Source organism: Schistocerca nitens, chromosome 7, assembly GCF_023898315.1.
Source record: "Schistocerca nitens isolate TAMUIC-IGC-003100 chromosome 7, iqSchNite1.1, whole genome shotgun sequence".
Classification (NCBI taxonomy): Eukaryota; Metazoa; Arthropoda; class Insecta; order Orthoptera; family Acrididae; genus Schistocerca; species Schistocerca nitens.
In genome coordinates this window covers 328,636,385-328,664,179 of record NC_064620.1, presented here as the reverse complement: position 1 = coordinate 328,664,179, position 27,795 = coordinate 328,636,385, and the positions used below count along the sequence as shown (strand labels likewise).

General features: G+C 39.4%; 1 protein-coding gene across 1 annotated transcript in view; it reads right to left on the bottom strand.

The window, feature by feature from the left end:
• Positions 1–27,795, bottom strand: part of LOC126194648 (leucine-rich PPR motif-containing protein, mitochondrial) — a 194,171-nt gene that overhangs the window by 144,971 nt on the left and 21,405 nt on the right. The window contains exons 3-7 of the mRNA XM_049932831.1: positions 25,996–26,118; positions 18,101–18,368; positions 17,748–17,979; positions 17,321–17,512; positions 8,885–9,098 (exon numbers count right to left, since the gene is read on the bottom strand). Of these exons, the coding sequence (XP_049788788.1) occupies positions 8,885–9,098; positions 17,321–17,512; positions 17,748–17,979; positions 18,101–18,368; positions 25,996–26,118 (1,029 nt within the window). The remainder of the gene's footprint in view (positions 1–8,884; positions 9,099–17,320; positions 17,513–17,747; positions 17,980–18,100; positions 18,369–25,995; positions 26,119–27,795) is intronic.

Sequence of the window (27,795 nt, the reverse complement as noted above, 5' to 3'; positions counted from 1 at the left end):
AGATAGTTTACTTACGACACTTATGTATAACCCAACTGATTGCTTGAAACATTGAATTTTTTGAGTAATTTTGTCTTTTTAATAAACATTAATGCTGATTCAAACTGTTTTTCCACTTCATCCAAGAGCTTTCAGTTCTTTTGATACAGTCTTTTTTGAAGTAATACATTCTCCCAGTGCCGCTTGATTGAGGTGCGTCTACTACACAGACTATGTGCTCCAAAGGCACTATGCAGGAATCTTCTCTTTCAGGCCAATAAAATGATGCAGCGGGTCCTGAAGGATGTAGAAATAGAGTTTCTGCATCTTCTTCATCATTGAATATTGTTTTTACCAGTCCAAAGTACCAGTTACCATCATAATTTGCAGCCACATAGCAATTTATGGATGGTTCAACACGAACCCAATCAGAAGAAGAATGGAAAGAAAAGACTAAGGAGGGTTTTACACTATCTGTAGTCCTTCTAATTTCAAGGTTGTTTGTTGGAAGTGGTTTGAAGTTATGAAAACTTCTAGTTCCAGGAATGGTTCGGGTTGCTGAAAAACGTTTTTCTAGTTTTAACCGTAGCAAATCAGCTTCTTTTTTGTCAATAAAGTGAAAATGAATGTTCTCAATATTTTTTTCACAAAACTTATACACATCGATTGCTGTCATTATTTGTTCTTTGTCTGAAAGCTGTAGACTGGCTTTCCTTAAAATTCTTTTAATAGTTCCTCCTAGGCCATCACAAATTGACTTTCCATGACTTGTTGCAAAAAAAGAGTGTTGGGCCTTCAAATTAAAGTCTGTCAAGTGTTCAGTCAAATTTTTAAAACTGTTTCTATTTTTGTACTGCCCAGCACAACCATCTGTAAAGTAGTGAACTGAGTCAATGTCAGTATGATGTAATGACAGCCACTTTGTAATTTCTTTTTGTACAAAGTTAACAAAACCAGTGTCATGTTCTTGGTCATCACTAATAAAACAGTGGTTGAAACAAAAACATTGTTTTCCTCATTTCTTAGAAAAACTCCAACTGGGTGTAGAGTACAACCACCTCTATTCCAGTGGTAACTTTGGGTCTCATTTTGTATAACAAAGGAATAATTTTCACTGAAATCCATCACAATAATTGCTGTTTTGGGTGGTGGGTCTTCTTTCAATCTTTTAAAGGCTGCTGATTGGGATTTTGCTATAAACGAGTGTGGGGTGAGCTTTTCCAATGACCTAACCAATAAAGAAATGTAGTCTTCAACACTGATAGACTGTTTGATCATTTCTGCCCTGTCTGTGTTAACCCACTGACTGATTACAATTTCTTCTTCTAAATCATAATCTTCACTTAGTTTTTCAGTTAAGTACTCAGTTAGTGCAGTATTTGCAGGACAACTGTCGCAATTATGTAGCATGCAGTTTTAGTTTTCCGTGTTGCACACAAGCATCTTAATTAGGTCTTTATAAGATTCTTCAATTTTCACAGCATCCAGTAATAGTTTAACATTCTGGTGGATACTGCATACACATACAGTGTGTCTTTTTTGCATGTACACATTTTTTTGAACACTTACTTTGTCTTTTGTTCCAGGTAGCACTCTGGAACTTTCATCCTTTTCATAAAAATCTGTTACAAGTCTTACTGTATTTTCAGAAAGAGTTTTACCTTTTTTTGGACCAGGAGTTTCCAAAATACCCTTTTCAGATTTTAGCTTTCTAGCTTGTCGCACCATGTACTCACTTACATTAAATTCTTTCATCACTTTATTTCGAGTCCAAGAATCTGGAGCCAAGGTCAGAATCTGGATTTTTCTAGACCTCCCAACAGATGAAATCTTCTCTTTCATAAGAGAAATCATTACATCAAAATCCTTTGCTTTCTCAACCATACTTTTATCTTCTTCGTCATCATCAGAACTTGGTGCATCATATTTTAATGCTTTTGAAACCGCCTTTTTTGCAGTCTTTTCTATACTGCTAACCTTCCTTTTAAAATAAGACCCTTTACTTTGTTCTGACAAGCCATGAAGCTTTATCGGTGTTAAACCTAAATAATCAAGAGCAATGTTTGTTTGTATGAGGGATTCATTTCTGGATTCCAATGATTCTAATTCAACCATGACTTCATCATCTGTTTCACTTTCATTGACTTCAACTCTTAATTTTTCCTCACAAAAGTTACGGCATGTTGAGCAAAGCTTTTGTCCAGGTTTTATGCTAATATTTTTTGTCAGTAATTGTTTAGAAAGATCCAAGCCTACACTTCTCAACGATTTTTTGATGGGCTTTTTGTGTTTTTAGTGGGTCTACACATGTTGTTTGATACTTTTCAAAAACATTTAAAAAGTAGTAGCTGTGGTGTGAACATATATTCTTAAATTCACACAGATTAATTCCAGATCGTAAGTGGATCAAATCTTTTTCTTCCTCACTCAATTCTGATACCGGTTGTAACTTTTTTGAAGGTGTGTAGGTTGTTTGGAAACAGTCTGATTTTTTAAATAACCCTACACTACATGTTTCAATATCTGACATACTGATTTCACTTTTGGTCTGATTACTGTTCTGGTTACTTTTATAGGATATTGGAAAAGAATCTCTGTAAACTAAGTAACAGTACTTAATGAGAGTTCGAATAAACTTAATAAAATACTATCCAAGCACTATTTAACACTGTAATAATTTTTTACTTCAAAACACAGGAGTAACAATACAAAATCCAAGTGTACATTGTTACTCCAAGAAGACAAAAACTTATTTTCGGTGTCTAAGTCACTTGGTATTTTTTATTTTTAAAATATAATTAATATTATTTTAAAAATTAGATAACTATTAAACAGGTTAAAAAGCCAACATAATTTTTCTTTTATCTAATAGCCTATACAATTAAGAGTATTTTAAAACAAATTTGAGCTTTCTATCAGGTCTGAGACTCTAGATATTGCAGTTTTTGTAAAACTAAACATCCGTTAGCTTAAAAAAAAAAAACTTGAAATTTTTTTTTTCATTTGGAAGAATTTAATATATCTTTATGGTAATTTTTTTTAACATTTAGATATAATACACAAACTTATTCCAAAATTTCGTACTGATATCTTGAGTATTCTTTAATATACAAATTTTTTTAGTTGTGAGGACACGTTTAAGTTACAGTTTCCGACTGCTGAAACAACGCTAAATCTAAAAACTTTAAAAATTTATAAAAAAAAAAAAACTATAAGAGATAGAGCAAAAAATTTTTACAAGTGCTTTCAGGATGATAAAAGAAGTAATTGTACCAAGTTTCATCAAAATCTGACATGGTTGGTGTCAAGGCCTGGGTGACTTGACATGGAATGACCCTTACCAGAATGCATTCTGTTACCTAAGACTGGACTTTTTAAAGAAGCGCCGGAGTCAGGGGGACTGACTGCACGGGCCCTCTTAAGAGACTGGGTGTTAGAACCTTCCAGCAGCCCACCCTTTCCGCTGGGAGGAGAAAAGAGGATTTCGAAGGATCCATCGCGGTCCCATGAGCAGCTAGGGAACTAGAAGTCCACCTAGACAGAGCCCCGCGTGCCTAGGTAAGCCTTATACAACTGAGGTGCGGCAGGTTCCCCAGAGGTTGCCCGCTATCGACTGTTCCACCTCAACAGCCATGCATCTCATCAGCGCGCAGCACACCTTGAGATTGAGGGTTTTTTTATAGAGGTTTATTCCATCCTCGCGATCCAGGTGGTCAAGCCAAGATCCCCATTCCCTGAGACACACAACGTTCCACCGCCACGCCGCACGGTGGTCGCTGAAGTATGCTCAGAGCTTACGGTGACAGGGGACTGGCGGCGCTTACCAGTCCCCAGCTCAGGAACCCCGGGGTCGCCAAGCCCGTACCCAGCAAATGAATGCTGAGCCCCTGGGGGCAGGAGGGAGGGAGTCATTAACAACAGTATTAGATGAGGTGACTCTTTGAGCCAGCTTCATTTTAATATAGTCATGGGTGAGGAGATAAAAAAGGTATTGACTGGTAGTGGTTATAGTACGGGGATGAAGAAATAAAAATCATTTGTTACGCTGACGATGCAGTTCCACCAGCAAACAATGAAAATAATCTGCACACATTTTTACATATATTTAATGTTGCAGCCAAAAACATAAATTTTGTCACATACACTTAAGAAAACATGTATGACCACATCTGTGGAACCAATTAGATGCAAACTAAAAACTGGTGGAAAAATTATTCAGCAAGTATTTAAATATCCTGGTACTGAACTGTAAAGCACTGGGAATGTTGAAAAGAAAGTTAGAGAACAAGTATCAAAAGTAAATAAAGTGGCAGGGTATATAAATTATACTATTTGGAAAAACAAGCATACAGGAAAAGATGTAACGACAAGAATATACAAAACAACAGTGAGACCAGTTATAGCGTACACAACTGAGACAAGACTGGAAACATCAAAAACAAAAAGACATCTGGAAATAACAGAAATGAAAATTCTTTGAAGGATTACATGGAAGACATTGTAAGATATAGACAGAAGTGAAAACATTAGAAAAGGATATAAAGTGGACTCTACTAATGAGTGGGTTCATAAGAAAAAAACATGAATGGAATGAACATGTAGACAGGCTGGATTATTGGAAGATTGTGAAAACTGTAAGAAATAAATTACTAGGTGTTAAAAGATGTCCAAAGAAAAGATGGAGTGACAACTTCAGGGTAAATTTACAGGTACTGAAGGAAACAGGCTTTAGCTTAGGATGAAAGGAAGAAGAAGAAAAACAAAAGAAGAAGAAGACCTATTGAGAGATTATGTGTATCACTGCTGGTTTCCAAAGATATTCAACCAACTGATTATAGAACAGGGACGAGCCTAGTGCGAGACAGGTGTATTATAATATCACAAACCACTTAATCAGCCTAAGAGTCCCACCACTTAGCCTCGATAACAAACTGGCAATGATGTCTAAGCCCATGAAGTTCCGTTCTGTAAGATTGATGAACCTGCTTTTGACAATGGTAGAACTCAACATGAGCAGCAATAACAGGAGTCTATTTTCAGTGATAAATTGAAAATAACTGACACATTTCATCATATGGGAGACTGGCAGGTTCTTCAAGAGGAGCCAGGTGACACAAAAGGTGATAAACACGAGGAGAAATGCATGACAGAAACAAAGTATTACACACATTGGGGCTGGCAACTCCAAAAGCTTGGAAATCTTGCCAAACATGTATTTCATATGCAATCTTCCACAGAATCATCATGCGGAAGAAACAGTGGGGGTTGTATCAACTGCAGTGAACTCTGGTGTGTCAAAGATGCAGCCATATAGTTTAAGCCACGAAGAGAGCCTGCTGCTGGTTGGTGTGAGCTCACTGCTGTTTTCGACAAGAGACTGAAGAATTTCTTCCACTGACATATTGGCCATAGCGAACCGAGACGTGAAACACGTGGAGTGATATTGTAATGCTGCACAAACACAATATCAGAATTCCAAACCAACAAACTTTTATTCCGTTTCCACATGCAGGAATGTACTGAGACACTGAATGAAGTAGTACTTAGTATGACACACATAACCAAGTAGAACATTAATGCACAGTCTAACCTTGAGCATTCATCTGTAACATAAACATTAATCTGATGAGTGTCCCAGTGCCGGACTATATAAGGCTGTTTGGTACATGGTGAAGCACTTGCTGCACCATCTGTGCCAATGTGCAGTGGCCTCTTTAGGCTGGCCATGGAGGCACATGCTGTTTAATTTCGCTTGCTTACTGTATAAGGTTACAACACATTATGTATATTTTTTGCACTGAAATCCATTAAGTGCACTTGATGGATTACTGTTGTTCACATAATTTCAACAAGCCTATCAACAAAGTGCAGGAAAAATCATTTAAGTGCACCAAAATGATTTTTATTGTATAGAATATTCCACTATGCACTTAAAAGATTTCTAGCACATTTGTTTAACTTCTGAGAGTGATAACTGCACTTGACTGGTTTTCTCCACACGAAAGATATTCATTTTCTGATACAGAACACATAAATAATCAAAAATGACCACATTTGCACTCAACAGGTTTTTGCAGTACGCCTGTAATAGATTCCTCAATATATAATGCTGCTGCTATTACATAAATCAATCTGCAGTGAGAGTTATTTGAAAATTCAGAAAGTTCTCAATCACCTGGGTGTGGATTACCTGGTTTGTGGGTTGACTGTGCATAGTACAGTGATTCTTGAAAAATGTAAAATGAAGCCAGGAGCATTCTTTTTTAATTACAAAAAATATTTTCATTCAGGACACACTATGATGCAAGTGGCTAATCTCTTATTGCCAGAAGATGATGCAGGTTACAATACCACAGTCTGACATCCTTGAAACAATTTTCCATTGTTTCCCATTTCTCTTCAAGGAACTACAAACATTATAACATGCTCATGGCAATTTCATGTCTATATGTTTGTCTAGCCCTTTCCTTAGGAGCTACTGCTTGATAATTTCCAACATATCTAACACAACACTAAAAGAATATGATGGTTTCCCCCCCTCCCTCCCCTTTTCACCACCCAGCCCCTTCTGGGTTGTTCTCCCCAAGTTCTTGGTATGAACTGGTATGAAATACAATCATACTGTTAAATGTTGTCAGCAGGAATGCATTGTTGGCTGTATCTTTTTTTTTTTTTTAGCCACTAAACAGGTCTCAATAATACTGTAGCTTCTAAAATGAATCACTGACAATGTGTATTAAACTACAATCATGCTCATAAATTAAGGATAATTGCAGAATGTGGTGCCACACAATGTGGCACTAAACAAAACTGGTGCTAATAGCATAGGCACACAGGGAACACACACGACACAGATCTTTAAGGCCACGGTATTGGTGATAAGTTGAGAAAACCATCCCAAAACAGATGTGCTACAAAACGCCACTGTTTCCTGCGTATGTACCCAGACATCACTATGGGATATGATCACCATGCACATGTACACACGCTGCACAACGGGTTGGTATACTCTGGATCAGGTGGTCAAGCAGCTGCTGGGTTATAGCCTCCCATTCTTGCACCAGTGCCTGTCTGAGCACCTGAAGTGTTGTAGGGGTTTGAAGACATGCAGCAATACGTCAACCGAGAGCATCCCAGATGGAGAACAGGCAAGCCACTCCATTCACCTGATATCTTCTGTTTCAAGGCGCTCCTCCACGATGGCAGCTATGTGGGGCAGTGTGTTATCATTCATCAGGAGGAAGGTGGGACCCACTGCACCCCGAAAAGGCGGACATACTGGTGCAAATGACGTCCTGATACATCTGACCTGTTACAGTTCCTCTGTCAAAGACATGCAGGGGTGTACGTGCACCAATCATAATCCCACCCCAGACCATCAAACCACGATCTCCATACAGGTCCCTTTCAAGGACATTAAGGGGTTGGTATCTGGTTTCTGGTTCACACCAGATGAAAGACCGGCGAGAATCACTGTTCAGACTATACCTGGGACCACTGCTCCAATGACCATGTACTGTGTTCTTGACACCAGGCTTTACGGGCTCTCCTGTGACCAGGGGTCAGTAGAATGCACCTTGCAGATCTCTGGGCGATAAACCACGTCTGCTCAGTCGTCTGTAGACTGTGTGTCTGGAGGCAACTGTTCCAGTGGCTGCGGTAAGGTCCCAAGCAAGGTTACCTGCAATACTCTGTGGCAGTCTGCGTGCACTGATGGTGAGATAATCGGTCTTCTTTTGGTGTTGTACACTGTGGACGTCCCGTACTGTAGTGCCTGGACACGTTTCCTGTCTGCTGGAATCGTTGCCATAATCGCGAGATCACATCTTGTGGCACATGGAGGGCCCGTGCTACAACCCGCTGTTTTTGACCAGCCTCCTGTCACCCTAGTATTCTACCCCTCATAACGTCATCATTAGCATGTCTGAGAACATCTGCACACTTACTTGCTGCACCGTACTCTGACATGCACCAACACACCTCTGCGTATGTGAACTGCTGCCAGCGCCACCGTGCAACTACCGCAGGTCAAATGCACTGCATGGTCATACCCCGAGGTGATTTATACCTGCAAACCGCCCACCAGAATGTTGTTTCGCCATGTATCAGCATTATCCTTAATTTAGGAGCATGAGTGTATATTACATTTCTTGTTTTTGTTGAAATTACGTATGGTTTACATGTTTTAGGAAGATGACAGATAAACACAAACATATTGACCTAATGACACAAATCATTAGATAAGGAAAAAATCTGCGAGAGGTTAATTAGCAATGTCTATGAACAGAGTTTTGAATTACTAAGTGACACGGATATAGTGAACAAAGTGTGTTAGGCAGCGGAAGAGAGCAAAGTCAAGACAGCTGAGGAACCTATTATCATGCACGCAGACTGAAATGCATTGATTTCTTATCTGAGAGGTGCAAGACAAAATCTGTTTGAAAATACTGACATTTTGACTCTGAAAAACAAAAAACATAAGCAGAAAAAAAGTGAAGTAACAGCAGAAAAAATTAGAGTTTCTCTATGCACACTGAAAGCAAGTTAATATGAAACGCATTATGTTTTGAATGTATTTTTTAAAATAAGTTGTTATTTTTTGTGTAAGTAATGAAGTGGGTTTTCAAATGTGGCATGTACAATATTTTCTAAATAAAATAAATTGTACTTTTGAATAGAGACATGTATTTTGTATTACCAGAGTTTTTTGTTTTCCATACAGTCTCAGGTCCACATAAACCTGGATACCAGGACTTTGTTGCATTAAGGAGAGTATAAATGACAAATACAATTGCACAGTGGTTTACAACTCCCTCATTTCAGCATCACCTCATTCTCTTTCACAAAAATAATACATTACAATAGCTTATTCCAAAAGAGATTCAAAAATTATTATAGAATCTACCTTCTGTGTCCCCTTTTCTGCCACAAGAAGTCAAAAGTGGCCAGAAATAATGAGGTCTGATGGGAAACCCATCCTGCCTGAGAAGAGAGAGCAGACAGCAGGCCTGTTCCACATTGGAAGACTGTATACTCATCTCTGCTGCCAGAACCAGTGCCTTGTTGTTTAAGCCACTCTCCTCCATTTCTCTGCATATAGACACAATTTTCTCCACTGGCTGAAATGGCAAATTCTTTGTTATTAACAAACTCTCCAGTTCTTATTAAAAAAAAACACATAGAAAAATGAATTTTGGAATGTTGTAAAACAACATACTTAGCAGAAAAAACAGTTTGTTTCTGAATAAAATTAATAATGTGATATAGAGTGTGTGACAAAATTCAGTGCTGAAGTACAAAACATTGTTGTGGCCTTAAGTTCAAAATACCGGTTCGATGCAACACTCCATACAGCATCTGAGTGTGCAAATCGTGGAGGTGCACACAGGAATAACAGCAGTCTTGAAGACTGGAAATAACAATTTGTTTATTCTGGATATAATTACAAGAAGAGATAGCATTACAAGTTGCAATATAGCTCTGATGTGAGTTGCAGGAAGAGATAACACTATCAAGTAACCATATACAACTGATGTTCCTGAAACACCTCACCTTTATCTATGATAATGATATAGCCCGAAGCAATGAATTAAAATTTGTACCAGCTCCGGGATTCAAACCTGAAGCTCCTGCTTATTAGGCAGACACACTACATCTACATCTACATCCATACTCCGCAATCCACCATATGGTGCGTGGCGGAGGGTACCTCGTACCACAACTAGCATCTTCTCTCCCTGTTCCACTCCGAAACAGAATGAGGGAAAAATGCCTCTGTACAAGCCCTAATCTCTCTCATCTTATCTTTGTGGTCATTCCGCGAAATATAAGTTGGCGGCAGTAAAATTGTACTGCAGTCAGCCTCAAATGCTGGTTCTCAAAATTTCCTCAGTAGTGATTCATGAAAAGAACGTCTCCTTTCCTCCAGAGACTCCCACCCAAGCTCCTGAAGCATTTCCGCAACACTTGCCTGATGATCAAACCCACCAGTAGCAAATCTAGAAGCCCGCCTCTGAATTGCTTCTGTGGCCTCTCTCAATTGACCTGATAGGGATCCCAAACGCTCAAGCAGTACTCAAGAATAAGTCGTATTAGTGTTTTATAAGCGGTCTCCTTTACAGATGAACCACATCTTCCCAAAATTCTACCAATGAACCGAAGACGACTATCCGCCTTCCCCACAACTGCCATTACATGCTTGTCCCACTTCATATCGCTTTGCAATGTTACACCCAAATACCTTTATACGAGGGTTGGAACTTAAATAGTGCAACTATTTATTCACAACCAATACAAAACAGTTACATGTTTGCACCTGTTACTGTCTTTCCAAGTAGTCACCAGCATTGTGTAGAACCCATTGCCAGCGATGTGGGAGGTGTAGTATACCATTAGGAGAGCCTGTTCTGTTGATGGTGCGAATGGAGTTGTCTACTGCCTGTCGAATCTCTGGAACAGTTCTGAAGTGAACGCCACGAAGTGGTTCCTTCATCTTCGGAATGAAATCAAAGTCACAAGGACTTAAGTCCACGGAGTATGGTGGGTGGTACAGTACTTCCCAGACCCATCGACCGAACAGAGCAGCCATAGCTTGGGCTGTGTGCACCCGTGAATTGTTGTGCAAAATGATGGGTGGCCTGTGCAGAAAGTGTCGCCGCGTCTTTTGCAAAGCTGGTCACAGGTGATGCTCCAAAAACAAACAATAATACTGTGCATTGATGGTCTGCCCTGGAGGAACGTAATGCATACACGAGAATCACCATAGCTTTAGACTGTTCCATTCGCACCATCAATAGAACAGGCTCTGCTAACAGTGTACTATGTATTCCACATCGTTGGCAATGAGTTCTATACAATGCTGGTGACTACTCTGAAGGACAGTAACAGGTGAAAACATGTAACTCTTTCGTATCGGTTGTGAATAAATAGTTGCCACTATTCAAGATCCAACCCTCGTATTCTGCATGGTTTCGACATTAACAATTTGAATGGGTTATAAAAACAATTGCAATACCCACACCACACTTATTTAAGACAAAACAAACAATGGCAAGTCCAGGGTGGAATAACAACAATATGGAAAGGATAGACTGAATTGAAACTTACAGCTTATTGCTGCAGATGGTGACACATCCTTGTGCTCCTCTAACAAGCGTACGGTGCAGGATGGGTCTCACTGATTTGGCTCAAATTGTGCGAGTAGAAGGAGGTAGATAATCCTACCAAGTGCCAAGAATATCTGGCCTGAGTGAGCCATAGGAAAAGAGAAAATGTTCTCTAAAGATTTTTGAATAGAGTGTATGGGATTTTAAGCAACTTTGTTCTTGTCAGTGCCTTAGCGCAATGGTGTAGCACACCACTGCCAATTTGCCGAGGTGCCTGATTCTCGCTGCACCACCCTCCACTTTTTTTTTTTTTTAAAAAATCCTTGCAATGTTCATTATTATGGTCTAGCCCCAGTGGCCAGAGACAGTGGTCATGTGTGAGTGTGAGTTGTGTTTGCGTGAAAATGTGTGTTTCGTCTACTTAGAAAAAGGCCTTGCGGCCAATAGCTCAACATGTATGGCAGTCTGTTTGTTGCATCTGTCTGCATCTCAACATCTCTTCTAAATGGTGAGCAACAATCTTTCCTCTTCGTAATATTGTAATTATAGAATTCAAATATATTTAAATAATTCAATTTATATAAATACAATTAACACATTCAATTCAGTTATGCATTCCCATATTTGTCACATGAATTTCATTTTATTGGTAGTGATGCCTGAGTAAAGAAAACTTCAAAGATACATTCAATAAGGCAGCAAAAAATCACCAAATTCACCAGCAAAAATGATGTTGCAACTTTGGAAGAAATAGTCATAGCCACAGAGAAGTTCTGTATACAGACAAGACATACAATGTCTGTTCTAAAAATTCCAGAACTTTGTCCACAAAATTTATCTTAGCTCGCTTACCTTTTACTTATTGTACATGGTTCTCCCTCAAAATACTCTCCTCCACAATTAATATGCCACTCCCGACACGCATTTCCACTTCCGGAAGTAGTCTCAATAGTCCTCTTGCTAGGTCGTGCACATCGCCATCTGCCAATTTTCTTTAAGCTCATCTATTTTGTAAATCTTCGTCCTTTCAATGGGGTTTTCAACTTGGGGGGGGGGGGGGGGGGGGGGGTGCTGCGCAGCTGCCAGGTCTGAATGTGCCGGTGCATTATCATGGTGCAAGAGACATGAATTGTCTTGACACATTTCAGGCTGCTTCCTTCTCACATTTTCTCGCAGGCATCGCAACACGTCCCGACAGTACTGCTGGCTAACAGTTTGTCCTCATAGCACGAATTCATGATGAACTAATTCTTCAAAGTCAAAGAAAACTATCAGCATGGCTTTGAAATTTTGGTCTGACCTGATGACGTTTCTTTGTTCTTGGAGAAACTAATCCGACCAATTGTGAAGATTGACCCTTGGTCTCAAAATAATAATCGTAGACCCACATCTCTTCAACAGTTACGATTCTCTTAAGGAACATCTCGTTCTCATTTGTGTGGTCCAAAAGCTCTTCACGGATTGTGAGGCAAAGGTCTTCTTCATCTTGACTCATGAGCCATGGGATAAACTTGGTGGCAACATGATGCATTCCAAGATGCTGTGTCACGATATTACATGATCCAACTGAAATGTCACATTCTTCTGCAATCTCTCGGACAGTCAATCTTCGATTGGCATGCACAATTTCAATCATGTTTCTGACACAAGTGTTGTCCGCAGACGTTGAAGGGCATCCTGAATGAGGGTCATCTTTGGCTTCCATCTGGCCATTTTTAAACCACACGAACTATTCATAACAGCGAAAATGGCTTAAGCACTGATCACTCTAGGGTTCCTGCATCATTTAGTGTGTCTCTGTAAAGGTTTTCTTGTGTTTCATGCAAAATTACATGCAGATGCATTGCTTCTCTAACCCTGCTACCATGAAATTCGCAAACTGTGTGACATAACATTCTACTCAATACAGCACAGAACAATAGCTAACAGATGTACAACAATGAACCTTCTGGCAGTTATGCATTAAACACCCAAATGCACAGCAATGCCAACCGCATTTCACTCCAACACACCACTGGCGAGAAATAATGAATGTTCCAGAATTTTTTAAACAGATCTCATATAATGCCAAATTTCAACTTTTATTACATAATTAACACTGAATAGAATGAATCTCAGTATGCATCAACATATAACAGATCACTGAATTCCAAGGATGCAAACACAATTTGGCAAAAAAGCTCAGTCCCCAAAACCATTTGCTCTTACACCATGCATTAGGAGTGCTTCAGGTAAACTGTTACTCCTTGTATTTTTATGTATGCAAGAGCCTGCCAATATACTGGGTCCTCACGTTGCTAGTACCATCAAGAAATTAGAGAAAGAATGTAAGAATGTTGTTGTTACTTCACCCACGCCAGGGGAACTAACAAAAGAGCTTTAGGCAAAATTCTTAGAAACAATATTAACACCAAAAGTCGCCAAGACCAAAGTCATTCTTTTGGTGGATTCATGGGGTGGCCGAGTAGATTTGACATTGTACGAGGAGACATTAATCAGTGAAGAAGACAAAGTAATGTCTATAATGAAGATCATTCCACCCAAACGTACTCCTCTTGCTCAATCCTGTGATGTATATTTCTATCATCAAGTCAAAAATCTAATTAAAAGACTACAGAGTGTTCCCGAGTTGCTACAACAACTGTGAGCATTATTGAAACTTCCTGGCAGATTAAAACTGTGTGCCGGACCGAGACTCGAACTCGGGACCTTTGCCTTTCGCGGGCAAGCGCTCTACCGACTGAGCTACCCAAGCACGATTCACACCCCATCCTCACAGCTTTAATTCCGCCAGTACCTCGTCTCCTACCTTCCAAACTTCACAGAAGCTCTCCTGCGAACCTTGCAGAACTAGCACTCCTGGAAGAAAGGAAGCATTATTGTCAACAGAATATGCAATTAAAATACACTACTGGCCATTAAAATTGCTACACCACGAAGATGACATGCTACAGACGTGAAATTTAACCGACAGGAAGAAGATGCTGTGATATGCAAATTTTTAGCTTTTCAGAGAATTCACACAAGGTTGGCACCAGTGGCGACACCTACAACGTGCTGACATGAGGAAGGTTTCCAACCGATTTCTCATACAAAAACCGCAGTTGACTGGCTTTGTCTGGTGAAACGTTGTTGTGATGCCTAGCGTGTAAGGAGGAGAAATGCGTACCATCACGTTTCCGACTTTGATAAAGGTCGGATTGTAGCCTATTGCGATTGCAGTTTATCGTATCGCGACATTGCTGCTCGCGTTGGTCCAATGACTGTTAGCAGAATATGGAGTCGGTGGGTTCAGGAGGGTAATACGGAACGCTGTGCTGGATCCCAACAGCCTCGTATCACTAGCAGTCGAGATGACAGGCATCTTATACGCATGGCTGTAACGGATCAAGCAGCCACGTCTCGACCCGGGGTCAACAGATGTGGATGTTTGCCAGACAACAACCATCTGCAAGAACAGTTTGACGACGTTTGCAGCAGCATGGATTATCAGCTCAGAGACCATGGCTGTGGTTACCTTTGACACTGCATCACAGACAGGAGCGCCTGCGATGGTGTCTCAACGACAAACCTGGGTGGACAAATGGCAAAACGTCATTTTTTCGGATGAACCCAGGTTCTGTATGCAGCATCATGATGGTCGCATCCGTGTTTGGTGACACTGCGGTGAACGCACATAGGAAGTGTGTATTCGTCATCACAATACTGGCATATCACCCAACATGATGGTATGGGGTGCCATTTGTTACAAGTCTCGGTCACCTCTTGTTCGCATTGATGGCACTCTGAACAGTGGACATGACGTTTCAGATGTGTTACGACCCGTGGCTCTACCCTTCATTCAATCCCTGCAAAACCCTACATTTCAGCAGGATAATGCAGGACCGCATGTTACAGGTCCTGTACAGGCCTTTCTGGATACAGAAAATGTTCGACTGCTGCCCTGACGAGCACATTTTCCAGATCTCTCACCAGTTGAAAACACCTGGTCAATGGTGGGCGAGCAACTGGCTCGTCACAATACGACAGTCACTACTCTTGATGAACTGTGGTATCGTGTTGAAGCTGCATGGGCACCTGTACCTGTACGCGCCATCCAAGCTCTGTTTGACTCAATGCCCAGGCGTATCAAGACCGTTATTATGGCTAGAGATGGTTGTTCTGGGTACTGATTTCTCAGGATCTATGCACCCAAATTGCGTGAAAATGTAATCAGATGTCAGTCCTAGTATAGTTGTCCAATGAATACCTGTTCATCATATGCATTTCTTCTTGGTGTAGCAATTTTAATGGCCAGTAGTGTACATCTGAACAAGGAGCATCAATTCAGCACTCCTGTTTTCACCCCAATGACTTGCCATACTTGGAATGCTTCAAAATTGCAGAGGAAAGACCTTAATTTTAAAACTTTTGAATGAAGTATGCTTTCCGCTGACGCATATTTCAGAAAAAATGTTTCTGCTCAAAAAATGCTTTCCAAAATTGTGTACAGTGTGAACAATATTTGTGTTTCAAATGTTTCTTCAACGAATATCACCATAAAAATTTTATCTACTAATAATAATTAATTGCTACAATTCTCGGAACTTTTACTTTCATTCAAAATTTCACACAGTTATGTGAATTAATTGCACAAACATACTAATTAATTAATCTTAACTGAATTGGCTGGGGGAATTAGATTAGGAAATGAGACACTTAAAGTAGTAAAGGAGTTTTGCTATTTGGGGAGCAAAATAACTGATGATGGTCGAAGTAGAGAAGATATAATATGTTGACTGGCAATGGCAAGGAAAGCGTTTCTGAAGAAGAGAAATTTAGTAACATCAAGTATAGATTTAAGTGTCAGGAAGTCGTTTTTGAAAGTATTTGTATGGTGTGTAGCCATGTATGGAAGTGAAACATGGACGATAAATAGTTTGGACAAGAAGAGAATAGAAGCTTTCGAAATGTGGAGCTACAAAAGAATGCTGAAGATTAGATGGGTAGATCACATAACTAATGAGGATGTATTGAACAGAATTCGGGAGAAGAGGAGTTTGTGGCACAACTTGACAAGAAGAAGGGACCGGTCGGTAGGACATGTTCTACAGCATCAAGGGATCACAAATTTAGCATTGGAGGGCAGCGTGGAGGGTAAAAATCATAGAGGGAGACCAAGAGATGAATATATTAATCAGATTCAGAAGGATGTAGGTTGCAGAAAGTACTGGGAGATGAAGAAGCTTGCACAGGATAGAGTAGCATGGAGAGCTGCATCAAACCAGTCCAGAACTGAAGACCACAACAACAACAACATGAATATGTTAATTTTACGTGTATAAACTGAACTGTTGGAATTTATTTAAATGTTATAAGTAATATTTTAACAGTGTGACAACAAAAAAATAAAAAGGAAGCAGTGATAAAACTGAGTTGGGAATTGGCAATCGATCATTTGACCATTGTGCTACAATACGGACACTAACAGTGTAACTTAAAATACTTTCAATTTTACTCCAAAATCTTTAGAGAGCATTTTCTCTTTTCCCATGGCCCACTCAGGCAAGATATTCTAGGAATCTGAAAGGGTCATCTTCCTGCTTCTACTCAGTCTGAACCAAACCAGTGAGACCTACCCAACACCCTCCCCCTTGTAAGCCAATGGCCAGCTCACTAAGACAACTGTACAAAGATCTGCAGTTTAACGTGAAATACCAATCATAGTGCAGCTTCACATTTACCAAATATACCACTCATGAACTGAGTAAAAATTAAATTAAATTCTAGAAAAAAAAATCACAAGAACACTTCAGGATTGAGTCTTTTAGTTTAAGTGTATTTACTGTGCTACAAAGTACATTAGTACATAAAACAACCACCACACACTTCTCTCCAGCTCATATTCAGACATGAAATTAACTTAAAAAAAGATTTTACGCCACTTAGATGATTTTCTTTAAAATATAATTGCATTTAGCTATCTACACCTCACCCAACAATGCACCCCCAAAATTAACATCATGCTTGTCTCTCTTGATTTCATAGAAAGACAACATTTGGTGAATAAAAGAAGTACTTCGGATAACTGATCTCTTCAACTTAATACAAAACTATTATGACACACTATTTTCCATTTTTTTCCTTACATTTTTGTGATTTTCTCAATCACAATGTACTACCAAAACCCTCCAGCAGCTTCTTTATGTATGAATTTCTCATTCATTTCTTCTATGTGCACATTCTTGTCAGCTTACCCGGTTTACATGAATTAGCTGCTTGATGAAAAAATTTCCAGCCGAAAATGAGTGTCCTTCAGGAACCACTGGTGGAGGCATTGTCTTCAATATCTTCATGGCTATTTCTTCCTTGCCATGATTAACTAGCCGTAGAATTAAATTAATAGCATCTTGGTTATAGCCTGCCAACTGCTGCATCTTGTCAATGATCTGCATGAAAACAAAACGAACAGAAACTGCCGACCATCTTTAGAGGTACAGTGTACTTAAACTGCATTACATGGACATGATCATCTAAACATTTACCAGTACAACATTTACTAATATGAATACCAACTGAATACGAAGACACAGGTGAGTGCACATAAGTATGTTTGTAACATAAGATGTATGAGTAACTTTGAAAAAAAGTTATACATTTACTTGAGGTTTTGGGCATACTTACTTCATCAATAAATTTGTCATGCCCATTGACAGCAAGTTCGTAAATTATTTCCATAAAATCTTTATCTAAAAGAAACACATTTTTTTCTTGATTTTCTGCAAAGACTTTTCTTATGGAGTCAATGTCTCCACGTTTAGCATATCCACACAACAATGTAGTGTATGTGTCTGAGCTAGGTTCAAGTCCAGCCTGTCGCATTACACCCAAGATACCAACAGCACTCTCCATATCGCTAGAAAACACAATCAAATAATTTGAGAGGATTTTTCACAACATAAATTTCACTGTTATAATTCAACTTCTTATATATCAGACAGCAGGAGGAAAAATGATAAAAACAAAAAAGCTCTTACTCAGCCCTGGAATGTCCCATGATAAGAGCATTAAATACATTTTCATTGACTGGAAGCTGTTTTTCCCTCATGAATTCTAAAATTCGTGTGGCACCTTCAATGTCTCCCCGTTGGCAATATCGAGCTATAAGTCTCTGATAAGTAACACGGTTTGGCTCAACACCCTTCTGCTCAAGATCAGCCAGAAATTCAGTAGGGGAAAATTCATGTTCATTCTCCAAATAAACACGAAGCAATGCATTGTAATGGCTGATGTCCAAGGGTACCCCTAAGACAGAGAAAAAGGAAATTACAAAACTGAAAGATAAACTATTTCTGACAAGGAACTGGACAATGAAGATAAAATATAAGCAATGTTATGAAACTTTGAATATTAACTTGCACAAATTGTCCAAAATATCAGTTTGTAAAGAATGGAAATTTAAATGAAACTAAAAGTTCATATACAAAGTGTAAGCAGGTTGACACAATGCCTGCCCCAAATGTTTTGAGTGTTGTGCAAAACTCCAACAGAGGGGAATGAAATATTTAAAAAATTACAAACACTATGTCACAGAAGTGTTGTGACTCACCGATCTTTCAAAGTGCCGCCGCGCAGTTACGCATGTCCTCTACATGCAGCGCTGTCTGCCAGCCATGCAGCAGCAGCACCACCACCTAAGTGGCCAACCAGCCATCGGCCGCTAGACTTGGACTGAGTTATGATTTGACTGTTAAAGTACACACACGTCTTACTCTGATTACTTGATCTGTGACTTTCACATATTGCGTCTTCCTTGAAATATATTTGTTCAACTTGAAGTTATTACAATTGGCGACGAGGTAGTGATTTTTCTTTTCCATCGTTGACCCACATGTTTCCATGGCTACTTTAGAGCAACTATTGCAAGGTCTCATAGAACAGCCAATGTTTCTCACAAATGCGATTCGTGGTTTAGTCGCGGCATCAAATGCGGGGCGTCTCTCGTCGTCGTCTCTACCTACTTTTCCTCCTAACGACGAGACGGCGGAAGAATGGTCTGATTACGAAAAACGTCTTCGACACCACTTCTTGGCATTTCATGTCGCGGACGAACAAACATGTAAGTCTCTATTCCTTTCATGGATTTCACCTCAAATGTATCGGTTGTTGTCGCAATTGGCTCCTTTGAAAGATCCTGCGTCTTTGTCCTTTGATGAAATGTGCTCACTTCTGTCCGTCTATTTTCAAAAGCAAACGCATGTGGTAGCCTCTCGTGTTGCCTTTTATCGTTGTCAAAAACAACCGAATCAATCCTATCGCGCTTGGGCTGCTGAACTTCTTGGCCTCAGTAGAAAGTGTCAATTTGTTACTGAAGTTCACAAAGAATCCTACGCCGATTCCATGGTACGGGATGCTATTATCCGATCGGCGCCTGACAAAGAAGTTAGGCAACATGCCCTTCAGTTGGCAAATCAGACTCTAGATGAAGTCCTATCCATTGCTCAGTCTTTTGAAATTTCTCGCACCGCTGGAGCGCAAATAGAGGCATGGGGTGACAACGGGGAAATACAACCTCTGTGGGATGTTGACGAAGCGTGTGGCGTGTCCCAGCCGGCCAACGTGGCCGCAGTACACTTCCAAGTGCAGCCTCGGCCTAACCGTAAACAAACCTCTAAGAAACTGCAGCAAAACCCATGGCAACTTCCTTCATGTCCGCGGGGTTTTACGAAACATTCACAAGAAGATGTGTCACAAATGCAAAAAAAAAAGGGTCCTGTGTGATCCGTTTGTAAATCCGACCGCATACATGATGTTCATAAACATGCCGCTGATTCTGATTCTGTGTTGTCTGTCAACTGTACTTCTTCCCTTTCAGGGAAGTTATTCCTCACTGTCCAAATACTGCATCGAGATGTTCGCATGCTGGTGGATACTGATTCTGTTGCCACTATCATCAGTTCTCAGATGTATCTTCAGTTGGGTTCTCCAATCCTGTCACCTGTCACTAGGCAATTACGGACTTACAATAAACAGAAGATTTCTCTCTTGGGACAATTTGATGCTGAGGTATCTTACAAACCTGTCGTTCGCACTGTTCCCATATTTGTGGTCGACCATAGTAATGCGGAGAACCTTTTTGGTTTCGAGGCCTTTCGGGTTTTTGGGTTCTCCATAGATGACTCTGTCAATATCGTCTCTGATGCTATTCCTTATGCTCAATTGGATCCCTTGTCAACGACATTTTCGTCCCTTTTTTCTCCTGGTTTAGGCCGTGCAAAGACTTTGAAGTTCATATCACGCTCAAAGTTTTTTTGGGCTCAGCCCATTCCTGTGGCCCTTCATGATCAGGTCAAACGGGAGCTGGATCGTCTCATTGCTTCAGGGGTCTTGCTTCCTGTCGCTTCCAGTGAGTGGTCCTCTCCTGACGTTGTCGTTGCTAAGCCAAATGGTGGTATTCGTATCTGTGGTGATTTCAAAGCCACTGTAAATGCTCAATGCCTTATCGACACTTACCCTATGCCTCGACTTGAAGAATTGTTCACTAAACTGGCTGGAGGCCAGTATTTTTCTAAACTTGACCTGTCAGAAACTTATCATCAACTTCCTCTCGACGCTGCTTCCCGGCAGTTTCTGGTCCTTAACAGGCCTTTCGGCCTCTATCAATACCAAAGATTGCCATTCGAAGTTGCCAGCGCCCCTGCTCTCTTTCAACGATTCTTGGAACAATTATTGCTCATTGTTACTGTGAGTATAAATTATCAGGACGACATTGTTGTCACTGGCTCCACCACTGACGAACATCTTCAAAATCCCCGCACACTTTTTCATGTCTTACAGACTGCCGGTCTTAAGTGTATCTTCAGAAATCAAAATTTTTTCATGCATCTATCACGTACTTGGGGTTTCAACTCTCTCGGGATGGTACTTGTTCACTTCAGCAAACTGTTGCTGCGATCGATGCCCTACCTCACCCTACATCTGTTAAGGAACTACAGGCCTTCTTGGAGAAAATAGCATACTATCACAAGTTTTTACCGTCTGCTGCTTCGGTGGCTCAGCCGTTGCATCGCCTGTTGCATAAAAACGTGCCTTTTCACTGGTCCGTGTCATGCGATGCGGCTTTCCAGAAATTGAAAACTATGCTGAAACAGACCCTGTGGCTGGCTACTTATCGACCTGGCCAACATCTTGTTCTTGTTCTCTACATGTGGCGCTGTCTGCCAGCCATGCAGCAGCCAGCCAGCCAGCGGCCGCTAGACTTGGACTCAGTTATGATTTGACTGTTAAAGTGTACACACATATTACTGTGTTTACTTGATCTGTGACTTTCATGTATTGCGTCTTCCTTGAAATATATTTGTTCAACTTGAAGTTATTACAAGAGTCTCTGACCTCAGTTTAAGTTTTTCATTGGTATAAAGGGCTTCATAAAAGAGCAAGAAGCCAAACGATTGACTGAATGTCTCTCAATACCGACATCAGATAAAATGTATTGAACTAAAGAGCTCTTACCAACAGAATCATCAGTAGTAGAGTGTGTCTCATTCTACTCTTCAGACTGAAAGGAAGCGTATTGGATACCTGCTAGAAGCAATATTGTTTTTTTTTACTTTTTGAAAAAATTCTGTTTTTTTTTTCAAATTGGATTGTTAATAACAAATGCTGAATCATAATTTTTAATAATTATTACATGTTTCATAGTTAATTATTAACTGCATGAAAATTAAAGTATTCACAATAAATTAAAACTTGATACAAAAATCTAAAACATCAAATACAAAATTAAATACTTTTTCGTTTTATACTTTTTCAAAAGTATATGATCAAAAGCGTTATTGATATACAACATTTTTCATTTAACGATAAGACATTCTGTGGTTTTGTTACCAATTTCAATGAATAATGAATGTGATTAATAAATAAAAACAAAAAAGTTACTTTTATTTTAAAAATGTGGATCAATATTTGCTATTAACTTCTCAATTTGATATTAAAAAAACTGAAGTTTCATGTGGGAATATCAACAATATCAGGAAAACGACACATTGCTACTCACCGTAAAGATGACCCACTGATTTGCAGACAGGCACAATCAAGACTGTTACAATTTAGTTTTCTGTCAAAACCTTCTTCAGTAAAGAAATCACATACACATTCACACAAGCAAGCACATCTCATGTACAAATTACCGCTACCGCTGGTAACAGTGGTCAGACGTGCACGAGGTGTGCTTGCTTGTGTGAATGTGTGTGTTTTCTTTGCTGGAGAAGGCACTGGGCAAAAGCTGTAATGTGTAACAGTCTTTTTGCTGGGCTTGTCCGCAGCTCAGTGAGTCATCTTTACAGTGAGTAGCAATCTACTCTTTTCCTAATATTGTCAATTTGATACTGCAATTAATATAAATTCAAATAAAAGAAAAAATATTTACTTTCTGGAAGAATCAAACAAATGTCATTGTGATTTGAAGACTAGGATGATAACACTCGGCTAAGCAGTGGACGATTCTGTTAGCAGAAGAGGATTGGTGATCTTCAAATCAAATCCTACAAGCCAGAAGAATATTAAAGAAGGCCATTCCATAACAACCCCTCTTAAGAAAAAAGTCTCAGTCTTAGAATGATCACTAATATTGTTGTATTGCCAAAAAAATATGCTAAGTGCACCTTTTCTAAGCACTTTCACATGAGAAATAGGTGTACTTAATGTATTCCCCAAGTTTTGACTGACAATCTGAAAAATGTGTACAACTCGGTTTCACAAGAATAGACTGATTGTTTGACAAATAAATTGAATTTTCTTGAATATTTCATAAGCATTAATGAAATTTGTTTACTAGTAGAACCAGGAGTAACACCATGCTCACTAACGTTTTTTGACAGTAGAGAAGTCATCATGGAATGCACTGGGGAGACAAGTATTTGAACGTGTGACAAAGCAAGTCATGCACATACATCACTCAATCCAGTGTGGTTGTATCATTCATCATGACAATGTGTGGACCCACGCTGTGTTTATGGCAGGTGAATGTTTGGCTATGAAAAACATTTCAGCACTTCCCCAACTACCTTACAATACAAGCATAGTCAACTGAATCAAATTCCATTTGAATGGAAACAATTCTTGGATCACTGAAATTTTCCAGGAGTCTGTGACATGGAACTCTCCTTTATTTTCGACCTTCGTGACACAGTTCACAACTTTTCTAGTCACCACTTCTATTTTCTTGTTTCCTAATGTTGGAAACTCCATATCCCCATCACAAGCCTCTTCAGTATCAGCACCAAAAACAAAGTTGCCTCAACTCTTTAACTCTTCCACCACTGTTGCCACACATTTCACAGCCACCACGGCTTTCATTAAATGGTGTTAAATTACACCTTGACCATTAATATTACTACTACTGATTGAGTTCTTCAAATTTGCATTCATAGGCTTAGCAAAGTATTTACCAAATCTTTAAGCTTTAACAGTATTTCCATTTTTCATTCAATAAGTCCGTTTCCTATTTTGAACACCGTTTAGCTTCTTCAGGCCACTCACTGTTGGATAGCCTACTTTTTTAAGACAGAATAATATCTAACAAGCACAGCAATGAATACTGATAAAGCATTGTCAAATCATACAGGAGTTGATGTGAAACGCAGATGTACAGCTGTTGCAACTAGCGACATTATCAATCACACTCCAACTGAACTCAACTATGAACTAAATTCTATGCTAGCATCAACACTACTACCCTGACTTCCATATTTTCAAATTATGTAATTTTTTATAGTTCTCTCAGTGCCTACACCCAAGGCCTACCTGACCTACAGGTAAACATAGCTGCCAACTTACGGAAGATGTTGTCAGTAATCACATGGTAAATATGGAGGCAGGCTTGGGGGGCCTTGTCCAGAAAATTTTAAAAATTATACCTGATTTCAGGCTTTAAATGCTGTTCCAGACACTTCCAGACCATACATAAAGATTTTCCAGAAATAAAAAACATTGTAAATGAAAAAAATCAAGTGTTTTTTAATAATTCATCATCTAGCAAAAGTAGTTCTTTGATGTGGCTGCATAAGTTGATGAAAAGACTCCTGATATTTTGTAAAATTTTTATAAATGCCAAATTTTTCAAACCCGGTAGCTTCTAGTGCCTACATCGAAGACAGTATCTTATTCTCTTTGACATATATACCGCGCAAGGTTTGATAAATCTCACAATGAAATCTGTAAAAAAGGTATTTACGATGCTGTGAAGTTCATGGATTACTGGCTCATTTTTCTGAAGGATTCCATGTGCTTTGGTAAATAACAAAAGAATATTCTGCAAAAAAGAAAGAAAAATATAGTTTAGTAACTGGATCATTTGCCTGGCTAGCCGTGCGGTCTAACTTGCTGCTTCCCGAGCAGGAAGGCAGTTACGCTACGTCGGTGATTGTTGCGCAAATACAGTCTCCACATACGTGTGCACCATCATTACTCAACCACGCAAACATTTGGGGTTCACTCGTCTGGCATGAGATGTTCCCAGGGGGGCCCGCTGGGGGCCGAACCACACAATAACCCTGGGTTCGGTGTGAGGCGACGGTGGGGTTGGGGGACTGCTGTGGCCTGTTGTGGGGTTATGAACCACTAAGGACTCTGGCGGGACGAAGCCTCTCCATCATTTCTAGGTCCCTGGTTCAATACACAATACAACGGAATCATTTAGAATAGGGTGTAGTCTACATAAGTGAGAAATCTTGTATTTTTTGCAGTTTCCTCATTGACAATTTTTTGCCAGAGGTTTCCACTGTTCAATTATTCTTTATACAGGTTGGAGCAAAGGGGGCCATCTTGTACACAAAAATCAAAGGCTGAAAGATTAATGTATTTTTGAAAATACAGAGCAGTCAAATAAATGAAGTACAATTAAGAGCCATCTATTAGGTTTTACTGAAATGCTCATTATGTGAAGTATGAGTATGCTGCATAGTCCAAAAACATCCGATTTTATAGAGTTCAATGTTACGCATATTTGAGTTTAACAGTAGTGCCTTTTTGAACTTTTTTCAGACAGTAGTGAAGATTCATTACAAATTCTTCAGCATGAAAATGTTCAAGGCTTCACACACCTGTTTGTGCAGATATATATGAAGCCAGTGGCGGGAATAAGTTTGTATCATTATATGTGGTTGTACTTTCTTCAAGAAAGCAGCAACTCCTCTTGTATGTCTCACCACTGTATTTGCAGTGTCACATGTGGATGAAGTGCATCTTTTCCAGGTAGTTCTTTCCTTAGCAGCTGTTTGCTCAAGAGATTAAGAATGTCATCTGGTTAGAAAAACTGCCATAGCTTACAGACAAATGCCTTGAACCTTGTGACATCACTTTCTTTGAAATCAGGTTTTTTATTCCTATCCTTTAAGCTGGCACAGGCAGAACAAAACATTTTCTTCGCCACTCAATGTAACCTATCTTAGTAAGCTGTGGTGATGAAATTATTCATAGACAGCTTTATTATGTTCTCAGAAAATCATTATGCACATTTAACGAGTAGTACATTTTCTGATTTGTGAAGTACCTACCTCTGTAATTTTTAGTAATTTCCCATAACTCCATGATAAAGATGATAAGTTCGCAACGATTACAGACAATCCTTAATAGTTGGCAGCCATGTCTAAATCCAGCCCTCATCATACGAAAAAGAAAGAGAATGGGGTTGGAAGGAATGAGACCATTCAAGGAAAGGAGAGTCACAAAGAGCAAGAGCCGGTGGAATGTCAGCAGGAAAAGATGGGAGGGAAACATCTCACCTTTTCTACGTATTTCTCAGTCAGCTTCTGCAGAAAAAGTAGTCTTTCGCTATCATTACTTGGTTGTAGCTTGATATTCCGCAATGGAGAGGAACAAAGTTGCAAATTGGAATGAATGCACAATAAAAACACAATATTCTTGAACTTACCTAGGTTTTCTAATGTTTTCCATACTTCATTCACAATTTTTGTCCTCACCTCAGGAGATTCTTCAGGTACAAGGTTTCCACAGCATCGTATAATCAGAAGAGACTGAGTGCTTGTGGCGCAACCTGTGCACACAATACTCATAAACACAAATGTCATTACTCATAACACAAATGTCATTCTGAATTTCAATATGCAGTAAACAGCAAGAAATAAATAAAACTTGTAGATTCATACGTATGAAGTTTGTGTGAAATGATACACACAATTCTTGACAACCAAAAGTTTGCAATACTCTGACAACAATTGCCAGAATGAGATCTATTTTGATCCACACACTATAATTGTTGGTTCAAGCACAAATACTTCAAAATGACTTCAGTTACCTCACATGATATCACGAGGTGTGTGAGAAAAGTAATCAGACAGATTTTTTTATCAACCAAAGTTTTATTTTTTTTTTTAATAACAATTTTGTACCCTTCAAAGTAGTTCCCTTTGGCAGCTAAACACTGGCAGAGCCATTATTCCCAGTCTTGGTAGCAGTGCTGAAAGGCTTCAACTAGTAGGGCCTATAAGAAGTCAGTTACAGTCTTTTGAATGTTGTTCAGAGTTCCAAAATAACATCATTTTAAGACTTTTTTAAAGTTCACGAGTGGGGGAAAAGAGAGAAAGAGAGAGAGAGGGGGGGAGGAGGAGGGGGGGGGGGAGTCACAAGGGCTCAGATCAGGTGAATAGGGGTGCTGCGGAACAACACTAAACAACCCTAATGGCTTTTGACGTCAAAAATTACATGACAGATGTGGCCATGTGACATGAAGCTTTGTCATGATGCAGCATCCACTTGTCTGCAATGTCCAGTCTCAATCGATTCACCCTTTTCCTGAATCTTTCAAGGACATCTTTGTAAAACATTTGGACAACAGATTGTCCAGGAGGAAAAATCTCACAAGAGTGCACACATGTTTGATGATTTCATTGCTTTTTGAAGTTGTAGGTCTCCCTGAGCGAGGTTCACCTTCAATGTGTTCTTGGCCTTTCAAAGGTGATTTGTGCCAGTGGAAAGCTTGTGCTCTTAACCCATTACTGGCCACTGTCCCTTTTTTGGGACGCGTATATTTTACTTATTTCTACGTAAGCAATGGAGCTTTTAGCCTTTATTGTTGCACCTGTAGGTTCAACTAACTGCTATAATGCCTGTAAATGTAAAATAAATAACTTTTTTCTAAGTACTTCATGTCAGGAAAATTATAAACTTGCCGATTTTTTGTTCTTGCACTGGGCAGCACTGTATGTCTGCTGGTAGTTCGTGGATGACAATGAGCTGTGATTTAGTTGTCTGGGTGTGTTTATTATGAACATATGGATGTCCGTGTAAGATTAAGTATACTTCAAATTTTTTCAAGTAAGTGCAATTTCGATATATTTTATGCGTCCCAATAATGGGACAATGGCATGCTACATTATCATTTATTGTTGATGTGCCCTATTCTTGTATACACGTATTATACAGAGAAGAATTGCATTTTACTTTCTTTATATCTGCTTTTTTTTCATATTCTATTCGAATTTTACGATTCCAACAGGATAAAAACATGCCGCGTGGGCTTACACTTGAAGAAATTCTAGCAGAACTAGAGAAACATCAAGGGAGTGATGATGAAGATGATTACGTAGAATTGGAGAATATTCCACCCAACACAGATGTAATAACAGATGAAGAAGACATTCACGAAAATGTACTGAACAATGAGTCTGTTGTACAACATGTAGCCAGTACTTTAGAGCTCATAACCAGCCGA